Genomic DNA, 11,505 nt, shown 5'->3' with positions numbered 1-11,505 from the left:
TAAGGGGCGCGACACCGCCATTAATAGAGAGAGAGAGAGCATTCACTGTTTTCACCTACTGTTGAGCCTACTGCCCGTTGGAGCTCAGACCTCTCACGGCATCGAGTGAGAAGGTTCACTATCCACCGCACTGCTGGGGAGTGCGGAGAGCATCTCCCCAACATTGGCGCCCACCGTGGGGCCGAAGTATAACCTGCGATGGCTGGAAAGAGAACAAGCACCACAAGACCTCGGGCAGAGCCCTCCAGGAGAGGAAGGCCGAGGAGGGCCGTGCGGAGCACGTACGTGACCGTAGAGGGAGAAGGTTCTGAGGGCGGGCAACCAGAGAATGAGCAGCCGGAAACACGCCAGGAACCTCCTCCCGCCGCGGGCCCGACGCAACCCACGGCCACGCAAGAGCTCCAGCAGCTGCAAGCGCAGTTGCAGAACCTTCAGCAAGAGCGAGACCGGATCGCTGCTGCCTACGCCGCCAGCCAAGAGGCAGCGGTAGCCGCGACGCAAGCGGCCGAGATCAGGCAGCAGCTTTCACTTCTGCAGGCAGAAATCCTTAGCATGCAACCTTCACCTCAGCCGACGATCCAGCCCGCTGTTCTGACCAGCGCCGGCCCGACATTAGATGTGCAACCGGCAAACTACGGTGGCATGCTGCGGGGCGCGTTGGACCTTCGATCCCCCTTGTCCGAAGGATTGCAGACCTCGCCTTGGCCAACAACCTACAAACCTATCACGCTCCCTAAATTCGGCGGAAAGGCAGACCCGCGCCAATTCCTGATGAGTTTCGAGGCAGCCGTGGCCTCAGCTGGAGGGAATGAAACTGTGATGGCAAAATCCTTCGTGATCGCAGCCGAGGGAGATGCCTTGGCGTGGTACTCGATGCTCAGACCCGGGTCGATCTATTCATGGGAGAACCTTCGAGACAAGATTTTAGCGAATTTCCAGGGATTCGCGGTTGAATCACTAACCTCCACGGACCTGTTCCAGTGTCGCCAGAATCAGGGAGAGGCACTGCGGGAGTACTTCCAAAGGTTTGTGCAGACTAAGGCGAGAGCACCCGGTGTGCCGGAGGAGGTTGCCATTGAAGCGGCCATCAAGGGTCTTCGCATAGGGCCCTTCGCGGCTCATTTGGCCAGAGAAAAGCCAGCATCCATGCACGAGCTGTACCACGAGTTTGAGAAGTATTGCAGGTCAGACAACGACTACCGCAAAAGGTTGGAAGACCAAAACTCTCAGAAGAGGCAGAGCAATGATAGAAATTCACAAAAGAAGAACCTCAGCCAGGATGAACGCCGGCCACAGCGAGAGGCTGGTGGACAGATGATGAATATCGAGCAACCGAAAAATGACAGGCCGGAAAATAACCGTCCACCAGTGGAAGCGCGGAGCTCGGAACGCATACCCAATCAAGCCGGAAGAGGGGGTCGAAATGCGGGATGGCGAAAAAATCAAAGTCAGCGACCACGGAAACAATATTGCTTCTTCCATGGAGAGGAGAAGGGTCACTCCACCAGAGATTGCCCAGATGCAAAAGAAACTCAGGAAAGGATCAAGAGCAGGTCAGCTCCGCAACCTCCGATACCAGCTGCTCAACCTCGGGAAGTAAATCACACATTCCCTCAAACCTTCTACCATTCATATGTCGGAGGTTCAAGCCAGCAGCACCCAGCTCCACTTCAGCCCAGCGCGCTAGCCTCCGCTTACTATCCCACCTTCCTACCAGCTTAGCGCCCAGCCCAGCAAACCGCGGACCACAACCTTCCACCAAACTATGTTCCTCCACGATCTCCACACATTACGTACATCGAAACCCCGCAACCCCACCAGCAGTCACTACCTCCTCCCCCAAACCAGCTACAGCTACTCCAAGCCCCACCACCGCCAAAAACCGAACCCCACCCTGATAATCAGATCGGCCCTCATACACCCCTGCCCACGATTGGAATGATCTTACCAATAGCTGGGGGGTCCTCAATGGAGTTCCAGACAAAGAAGCAGAAGAAGGATCACCTCCGGCTCGTCAACAACGTTGCAGTTCAAGGGCCAGTGAGACGCACTGATTGGTCCAGAACCCCAATAACCTTCACCGAGGAAGATCTAAGATTGGAAAGCTACCCTCACACAGACGCCTTGGTCATAACAACAAATGTTGCGGGTTGGGGAGTAAGCAGGATCTTAGTGGATTCAGGGAGTTCCGCAGACATAATATTTGCTGGAACCTTTGACCAAATGAAGCTCAGTAGAAGCCAACTCCAACCTTCGGAATCACCTTTGATCGGGTTCGGAGGAAAGCAGATACATGCTCTGGGGAAGGTCGCCTTGCCCGTATCCTTCGGCACAACGGAGAACGCAAGAACAGAGTACGTCACCTTCGATGTGGTAGACTTGCACTACCCATATAACGCCATATTCGGGCGAGGATTCTTGAACAAGTTCAATGCGGCCGCTCATATGGGATACCTGTGCATGAAAATTCCGGCTCTGCACGGAGTGATAACGGTTCACGGAAGTCAAAAGGAGGCAAGGAACATAGAGAAAGCAATCTACAAGTCCTTCCGGAACATAAACTCCGTAGACTCTACGCAGCATGAAGCTTCCCAGCCACCAGACATGCCAAGGGGGAAAACAGACCTGGCCGATCAGGAGGAAACGAAATGTGTCCCTCTGCAGGAAGCTGTTCCAGATAAGAAGGTCACCATCTCCGCCACCCTTGGTAGAGAGGAGGAACTCGAATTGCTAGACGTGTTGCAAAAGAACCAAGATATCTTCGCTTGGAGTGCCGCTGACCTACAAGGAGTCAGCAGAGACATAATAGAGCATTCGCTGGACATTGATCCGAGGATGAGGCCGAAGAAGCAGAAACAGAGAAAAATGTCTGAAGAAAGAACCTTAGCCGCGAAGGCAGAGGTACAAAGACTCCTGGACGCAAAGGTCATCAGAGAAGTCATATACCCGGAATGGTTGGCAAATGTGGTCTTGGTCCCCAAGAAAAATGGCAAAATGAGAATGTGCATAGATTTTACGGATCTCAACAAGGCTTGTGTCAAAGACTCCTTCCCCTTGCCAAGGATAGATACCTCTGTGGACAAAGCAGCTGGTTGTCAGAGATTCTCACTGCTGGACTGTTTCTCTGGTTACCACCAAATTTGGCTCAAAAAAGAAGACGAAGGAAAGGCAAGCTTCACAACCCCATTCGGCACGTATTGCTACACCAGAATGCCAGAAGGTCTCAAAAACGCTGGAGCAACCTTCTCCAGAATGATGTCGAAGGTTCTAGGAAGTCAGCTACAGAGAAACATCATAGCCTACGTCGACGATGTTGTCGTCATGAGCAAGCGCAAGGAAGATCATATCAAGGACCTGCAGGAAACCTTCGTCAATCTTAGATCTGCCGGGCTGAAACTTAACCCGGAGAAGTGTGTGTTCGGGGTCAGCAAGGGAAAAATGCTGGGATATATCATCAGCTCTGAAGGAATTAGAGCTAACCCAGACAAAACAAAAGCAATCATGTCAATGGCAGAACCTTCAAACAAGAAAGAAGTGCAAAGGCTGACTGGCCGAATAGCAGCCCTCAACAGATTCATCTCAAGATCGGCAGAACGGAGCCTCCCATTCTTCAAGGTGTTGAGAGGAGAAGGTAAAACAGAATGGGGTCCGGAACAATCAGAGGCCTTCAGGCATCTCAAAAATTACATTGCAACCAACCTGGTGGTGACAGTGCCTGAGCCAGACACCCCACTACTACTGTATGTGGCTGCCTCCGATCACGCTGTCAGTGGTGTCCTAGTGCACGAGACAAGCGACAGTAAGGGAACGGTGCAAAGACCCGTTTACTACGTATCTGAAGCTCTGTCAGGAGCAAAGCTGAACTACACGGAGATAGAAAAAATCGCGTACGCGGTCCTGTGTGCATCAAGGAAGCTCAAGCATTACTTCCAAAGCCATGAGATTAAAGTGCCCACTTCACAGCCACTAGGTGATATCCTTAGGAACAAAGAGGCTTCCGGACGTATAGGAAAATGGGCGGCCGAACTATCACAGTTTGATATCACCTATGTCCCCAGAACCTCCATCAAATCTCAAGCCCTGGCTGACTTCATGGCAGATTGGACACCTTCGAACGAAAACGAGGAGAAGGTAGTCGATCAGCCGTGGACGCTGTATACAGATGGCGCCTGGGGCCAAGCGGGAGCAGGAGCAGCAGCCGTCCTAATCGCACCATCTGGACTCAAACTAAAGTTTGCTATACGACTCGAATTCAAAGCAACAAACAACATAGCCGAGTATGAAGGTCTCATCCTCGGGCTGAACAAAGCTAAGGCTTCGGGAGCAAAAACCCTACTCATCAAAACAGACTCCCAGGTGGTGGCAGGGCAAGTGGAGAAGGAATACCTAGCACACAACCCGGAGCTGGCAAGGTATCTGGCCGTCGTAAGAGGCCTGGAGAGAAGGTTCAAGGGATTCACTCTGCAATACATTCCAAGAGCCGAAAACTACGAGGCAGACGAGCTAGCGAAAGCAGCAGCCAACAACACCCCCTTGCCAGAAGGAACCTTCCACCAGATTGTTGCAGCACCCGCAACCGAATCATTGCCAAAAGCCTTTCGCTCAGTCCTGCTGACAGAAAGCGAAGATTGGAGGCAGGCAATAGCTGATTGCCTCAAAGGCGAGACAGCTGTAGACGACGAAGCAACAGCCAAGAGGATGGAGGCAAGAGCAAGGAATTACACCTCCATTGACGGGATCCTGTACAAGAAAGGCGTAGTCCAACCTTTGCTGAGATGCATATCACAAAGCGAGGGCAGAGAACTCCTACAAGAGATACACTCAGGGATGTGCGGGTCTCACATTGGACCTCGCGCGTTGTCTGCTAAAGCACTAAGACAAGGCTTCTACTGGCCAACTCACATTAAAGATGCTGAAGAAATAGTGAAGACATGCAAAGCCTGCCAAACCTTCTCACCAATTCAGTCAGGACCTTCAGCACTAACTCAGCTCATACCAGCATCGTGGTCGTTGCAGAGATGGGGAATGGACCTGGTAGGACCAATGCCAACTGCCCAGGGGGGAAACAAATTCGCAGTCATGGCCATCGAATACTTCACAAGATGGATCGAAGCTAAGCCACTGGCAACCATAACCTCTGAAACAATCAGGAAATTTTTCTGGCAGAACATAGTCTGCAGATTCGGAGTCCCACGCTTGCTCACAGTTGACAACGGGAAGCAGTTTGATTCAGACAGTTTCAAGGAATTCTGCCATCACATAGGAACCAAAATTGCTTTCGCATCTGTTTATCACCCAGAGTCAAACGGGGCCGTAGAGAGAGCAAACAGAACAATATTCTCCGCAATCTCCAAGACCTTACTCAACCTACGCAAGGGGAAATGGGTTGAAGAACTACCAAGAGTTGTATGGTCACATAACACAACAGTTTCAAGAACAACTGGGTTCACTCCATTCAAGCTCTTGTATGGGGAAGAGGCAATGTTGCCCGAAGAAATCAAACACCAAAGCCTGCGTTCCATGAAGCAGCAGTTGGCTGAAGATGAAGAGTACTGCAAGGAAACCTTAGAATCAATAAGACTTGAGGCAGTGGAGAACATTACAAGGTATCAACGAGAAACCAAGAATTGGAGAGACCGCAAGGTATTACGAAAAGACATACAAAATGGGGACCTGGTGCTCAGGAAAAAAGGAGATCACCCAAACGCTGGTAAATTGCAACCCAAGTGGGAAGGACCTTATACAGCAATACAAGCGGGAAGGTCGGGATCCTTCTACCTGAAAGACCTCGAAGGAAGAACCTCCACCCACACGTGGAACGTCGACAATCTACGTAAATTTTACATTTGAGTGTAAGGATGACCCCTGCAAAATAAGCGGCGGCATCCACATCCCTAAATACGCTTGTTTTCTTTTTCTCTACTTTTTCGCATTCCAAGGTCTGCACTCTTTTCCTCACAGGGGTACCCCTACCAGGAGGTGAGGTTTTTAACGAGGCAGAACCTATGTAAAAACCTCTGAAATATAAAGAGGAATCCACCCCAGAACCAAAGCCCAAAAAGTCGAAAAACAGCCAGCAACGAGGCTGTAGCATTCGACAAAACATCACGTGATCACAAGGACCCTCCGCAGCTTTCATCCAACAGCTCAGAAAGCTCGGAACGTCCTCAAAGGTGAAAAAACACCAAATCCTTAGCAAAAGACCTAGCCAAGAGCCGGGCAGCAAGGATAACATGGCCAAAAAGTGAAAAAGTCCTGTCCTTCTCAGGCATCACAACATGGCCAGAAGGAGCAAAACCTTCAAACCTGACAAAGACCTGAGGAGAATCAGGCATCAGGAACAATATTATTTTCGCCAAAAGGCAGCGGAGGTTTAACATTCACAGGACAGACCCCAACAAAATTCACATAACCTTCACCAAAATAAGGTCGAAGGTATCCTGCTACTCTAAGCAGACCCCCAACAAACAAAGTGTGAAAATAAAACGTAACTACAATAACCCTCGGTCAGATACAGCAAAACCAACTACCACAACAACCATCAATAACCCGATAATAAATTTTAACCTAACAGAGTACATAAAATAAATGCATGAAAGCCTATAAAACCAGGCTCACCCTACCCCCACCCTCAATCAGGATCAGTATACAAAGACCCGAGCATCGAGTGCAAACCTAGCATTCAAAAAGCAAAAATCCTAGGCCACCATGGAAGCAGGAGTTAGCCTCACAACACCAACAAAAGTTTGTATCGCACGAAGCTTCGTAATACTAGAACTCCGGCGTTGTGATGAACATCGACCACAAAGTCGTGTACAGCCACAACAGAAACAATGGAAGTCAGACTCAGAGGTCTCTGAAGGGTATCGCACGAAGTCTCGTAACGTCCCTTCAGAACCTCCGACTCAGATAGCCGAAGGTTCTCCTCGACAACACTCCACGGGAGTCGAGCAAAGGAAAAAAATAGCACAATTCAGCGAAGGATCCTTCGCGCCAAAAAAGTCGAAGGTTCTAAGGCCAAGAAGCGGCGATCCTCCGCACAAGAAAAAATCAACAACACCTTCGCAACATCAAGCATCAAGAACAAGCAAGCCACAGCAACACAAAGATCCTTAGGATCAACACCACCGTGACGTTGCAATATATAAATGCTGTAGCGCGAAGGTTGTAATAAAAATGAGATCGAAGGTTGTAGCAAACTTAAAAACTTTATTATTGATGAAGAAATCATTACAAAAGAACATTTACAAGTAAAGAATAAAATCATCCTTCGACCCATAAAAAGTCGAAGGTTATAGATAGCTGAGACCATGTGGTAAAAATGTCTGATCTTTATTAACCATATACAATGTACATAACAGAAGCTTACAACAAAAAACAAGAAACATCCTCCGACCGTAAAACGTCGAAGGTTCTAAGACCCTCGCACAATTCTAACATACGAATCTGGAAAAAGCCTAAGATCATCGCAGTAATCACGAACAAGGAAATCAACTAAGTCATCAATACTACGCGTAGGATACTTATGGCGCCACCAGTCAACAAGATAACCCCTCGCATACAGATCTCCACGCTTGAACGTCACCGGGGTAACGTAACTTCCTTCGACAAAATTCGAAGGAAGATCTTCCAACGGAGCAGACCTCACAACCTGCGCACAAAATAACAACTTCAAAACCAAAACGTATTACGAAGGATAAAACCAAAACGTATTACGAAGCTTTCGAACCTCCGGATATCCATGGAGAAAAGGCTCAGCAAAATCCTCGGAAACCTCCGACACCCAGCGTACCCTATCCTTCTCACCAAAGATACGAAGGATAGGATATGGCGGCTGCATAAACACATCAAACCAAGTCATAAAAAAAAAAGAGGAGAAAAACACAAATAGCCTACGGCAAGGTAGAAACAAAACAAAAACCACCACCTAAGCCGGAGGCCATGAACCTCGGCGCGCAAGCGACTGGATAAATCCAGATCCTTCGCCATCAATATCATATCCAACAAACTCGAACATATCCACCAATCTCATGTTAGGGAAGGCAACTCGCCAGTACTCCCACAATTCGCCAGAAACATAAATCCCTTTGTAAAAAATCGAAAGGGGAGTAATGAAATGATCCTGCGCAGGTCCTCCGCCAGAGACCTGCGCAGGATCAAAGTGTAAAACAAAGGCTTATCTGAAAACAACCTAATATATTACATCCTCAAAAAGTCTGTACAAAATAAGCAAAACCTCCGGCCTTATTTACAAAAAGCGTCACATGCTTGGACGCAAAAAAGACTAAGAAAAACCTAAAAACTAAAAAGCCTCACACCTGAGGCGGAGGAGGAGCAGAAGTCTCGGGCAGCTCTGAAACCTTGGCACCAGATCCCTCCGGAGCTTTGGCACCAGCATCACGAGCCTCCGCTTCAGCCTGGGTCGGAGGACGCGCCTCGCTTGATGGACGCGAAGGACCGGCCTTGTCAACCTTAGCCTTCTTCTTCGCAATCTCCTACAAAATACCCATCTTAAGTAACATTGCAAAGCAGCAAAGCAAAATACAAAAAGAAAAAAAAATAATAACAAATCAACAATACCTCAGCGCGACGAGCCTCCGCCATCTTCTTCGCCTCAGCCCGCCCAAACCTAATCCAGAACGAACTGATAAAGTTCCGGACAAATTTGCGCAGGCCGGGGGTGCCCTCGCCAACGTCCTCCGCCGTGGCAAACTCCGCCTTATCAACCCCCTCGGCGTGGGAGCAGCCTCCGCGTCGCAAGAGCCGAGCGAAGGAGCTAACCGCAGCCAAAGCCCCAAAATCAACAGCTCCTCCGACAAAGTCAGGGAGCATGCGGATATGGGACTTCAACCACGCGAGGCTAGCCCCAACGTCGCCGCTGGGCGGAGGAGCAGAGGTGCTACCTCCGAACTGCGCCAGCGAGTGGGTGTAGAGCCCAACAACAGCCGCAGCCTCCACCTCCGCCTTCTGCAGACGGGACTGCAACGCAGCAGCAGACGTCCTCTCAGCATCCAACTCCTTGCGCAGCCGGTCAGCAACGTCTTCGGCCTTCTCAGCGCGCTGGACAGCCAGGTCCTTCGTTCGTTCATGCTGGGAAGCACTCTCGCGAAGGACAGCCGCAGCAGCTTCAGCCTCCTCCTTCTCCTTCTTAATAACCTCCGACGCAAGCTTAAACTCTTCATTCTCCTTCCTTAGCACCTCAACCGCCTGCCGAATAGAAGCAAATCCCTTAACTTCCTCCGACAGGCGAGTCTTCTCAGCCTCCAAAGTTTCATTTTCCTTTTTAAGAGCCTCAATTGCTTCATCACGGCAAATGACCTCTCGGGAGCAACGCTCCTCCAAGGCAGCAGCCATGTGATGACCCTGCCCAAGAACAACACACATGAAACCTCCGAATAAGAAACGACGAAGGAAAATACAACACTTCACAAACATACAAGGCTATGGTGCTCATATTGCACGCGGAGGAGCGTGTCAAAGTCCATGCCGCGGAGCTTCTGACGAAAACGATCTGTAAAACAAAAACAAGTAAGAAAAAACATCGTAAGAACCATAAAACCTTTGGCGGAGGTCAGACAACGAACCTCCGACCAAGGAATGAACCTCGCGCAATGCACCGGTCCAACCTGTGATCGAAGGATCAGAAGCACCTGCGCAAAACCACAATCAACCTTAGAATAAAATACCAAAAAACAAACCAATGGATAGAACAAAAAATAAGAAACTTACCGGGGCCAAGTACATCAGCAGGCGAAGGCCTGTTGGCCAACGCAGAAGGCGCAGGCTCACGCCGCGGAGGAACGGCAAGTCCTTCCTGCGCAACGCTGGCGCCTTTAGCCAGTTCCTCCGCGGTAGCCAACCCAGCAAAAACATCCGCTGAAAGATAAACAAAAAACATGAGACCAAGTCAATCAAAATTTGCAGAAAAACAAATAATCAACAAAAAATCATTACCCATGTACAACGAATTAATACCGTCACCAGCCGGACGAAGGGGAGCCTCCGCCCTCCTGATCCTCCGAACAGAGGCGGACTCCGCTTCGTCGCTGGACTCCACCTGAACCTCCTTAGGCGGGGAACCTCCTCCAGCAGATACCCCACGTGCAGGACTCGCCTGCCGTGCAGGACTCGCCTCCCGTGCAGGACTCCCCCTAGGGGCCTCCGCGTCGGAGGAATCCTCACCAAGAAGAGACGCAAAAGGCGCCCGCACAGACGAGGCCGCACGGGAAGCTTGAGCCTCAGGACCTCCGCCAGCAGCGGCGATCTCCGCAGGAGTAGAAGCCACCGAGTTCGACTCGGCAGCAGAAGATCGCGCGGAGGAAGACTCCACAGGAGTCTCCAGCACAACACCCGCCTTGCGCTTCTTCGCAAGCTGCTTGACTGCGCCGCCCCCTTTCCTCTTCTTCGACTCCGCCAAAGCAACAGCCTTGGAAGAGTCCTTCTTCTCCAATCCAAGCAACACATCCGGAGGAATAACATAATCCTCATACTCGATCCCCAATTCCTCAAAAACACGGTTGAAGCGGGGCATCGTCCCGAGCGCAGACCTCCGCTGAAGGTATTCCTTCTCCGAGATCTTCCCGACGATCCTCCGAGCAGAAACCTCCACACGATCAAGGAAGGACTCCTTGGTCTCATCCTCCGGAATACCCGCGCCAAACCGGGGAAACGGTAACCCCTCCGAAGGACCAAACACAGGGACTTGCACCATCTCAATGGTGAACTCATCGGTCCTGCGGCCAAGGGGCCAGTAGTCAGCAGCGACCATCTCCTCAACCAAATCCCGGCCTCCGGAATATCGGCATGCCAGCGCAAATGCCTTATCACAGGCCAGTCGCTCCTCCGACATCTCCTGCGAAGGATCAACCTTCGAGAAAGGCTTCAGCTCCTTCATCAACGACGCGTAAGGATAAACCTTATCAACGCTGCCGTCATCTAAAGTCTTCGACGCAGCGGGGGTCTTCACATAGAACCAGGCTCTCATCCAATCCTTCTCCCACTTGCCCTTTTGGCAGTAGGAGATCTCGCACCTTGGCCCAGGCATTGTGCGGCGCGGCATGAACGCGCAGCTTCCAAACTGCGCAATGCACTCAACACCTTCAGCATCCTTCACCTTCTTAGGTTGACGCTGAAGTTCAAAATACGAGCAGAAAGTATCAATGTGGGGCATGGCTCCGTAGGATTCACACGCCCAGGCAAATTTGCTAAGGGTTAGTATCCCATTGGGACTGAAATGCTGTAGCTCCACGTTGAAACTCTCCATCACTTCGCGAAGGAAATGATATGGAGGCATCCGAAGCCCGCAGGTGAAGAAATCCCTAAAAACCACCGCATAACCTTCCCCAGGCGCAGGCACCGTTTGACCCGCAGGAGGAGCCTCCGCCCGACCATCCTTGAAAAACCTAGCCTCAACCATGTCAGCGATATCCTCCGTCCTCACAGTCGACTGCCCAAACTCAAAGGTAATCGCCGCCATCTCCTCAAACTCCTTCGCACTGACCAAGT

General features: G+C 50.6%; 1 protein-coding gene across 1 annotated transcript; it reads right to left on the bottom strand.

Moving 5' to 3' along the window:
* Nucleotides 8,066–9,990, bottom strand: LOC110433104. The gene is made up of 5 exons (XM_021454752.1): nucleotides 9,730–9,990; nucleotides 9,585–9,650; nucleotides 9,438–9,511; nucleotides 8,581–9,363; nucleotides 8,066–8,495 (listed from the first exon to the last, which is right to left on the bottom strand). The coding sequence occupies exons 1-5, from the start codon at nucleotides 9,896–9,898 to the stop codon at nucleotides 8,313–8,315; spliced, it is 1,275 nt and encodes a 424-aa protein (XP_021310427.1). The 5' UTR covers nucleotides 9,899–9,990; the 3' UTR covers nucleotides 8,066–8,312.

This window comes from Sorghum bicolor, chromosome 2, assembly GCF_000003195.3.
Source record: "Sorghum bicolor cultivar BTx623 chromosome 2, Sorghum_bicolor_NCBIv3, whole genome shotgun sequence".
Lineage (NCBI taxonomy): Eukaryota > Viridiplantae > Streptophyta > Magnoliopsida > Poales > Poaceae > Sorghum > Sorghum bicolor.
The sequence above is the reverse complement of the archived record's forward strand: the minus strand, read 5'-3'. Positions and strand labels throughout refer to the sequence as shown.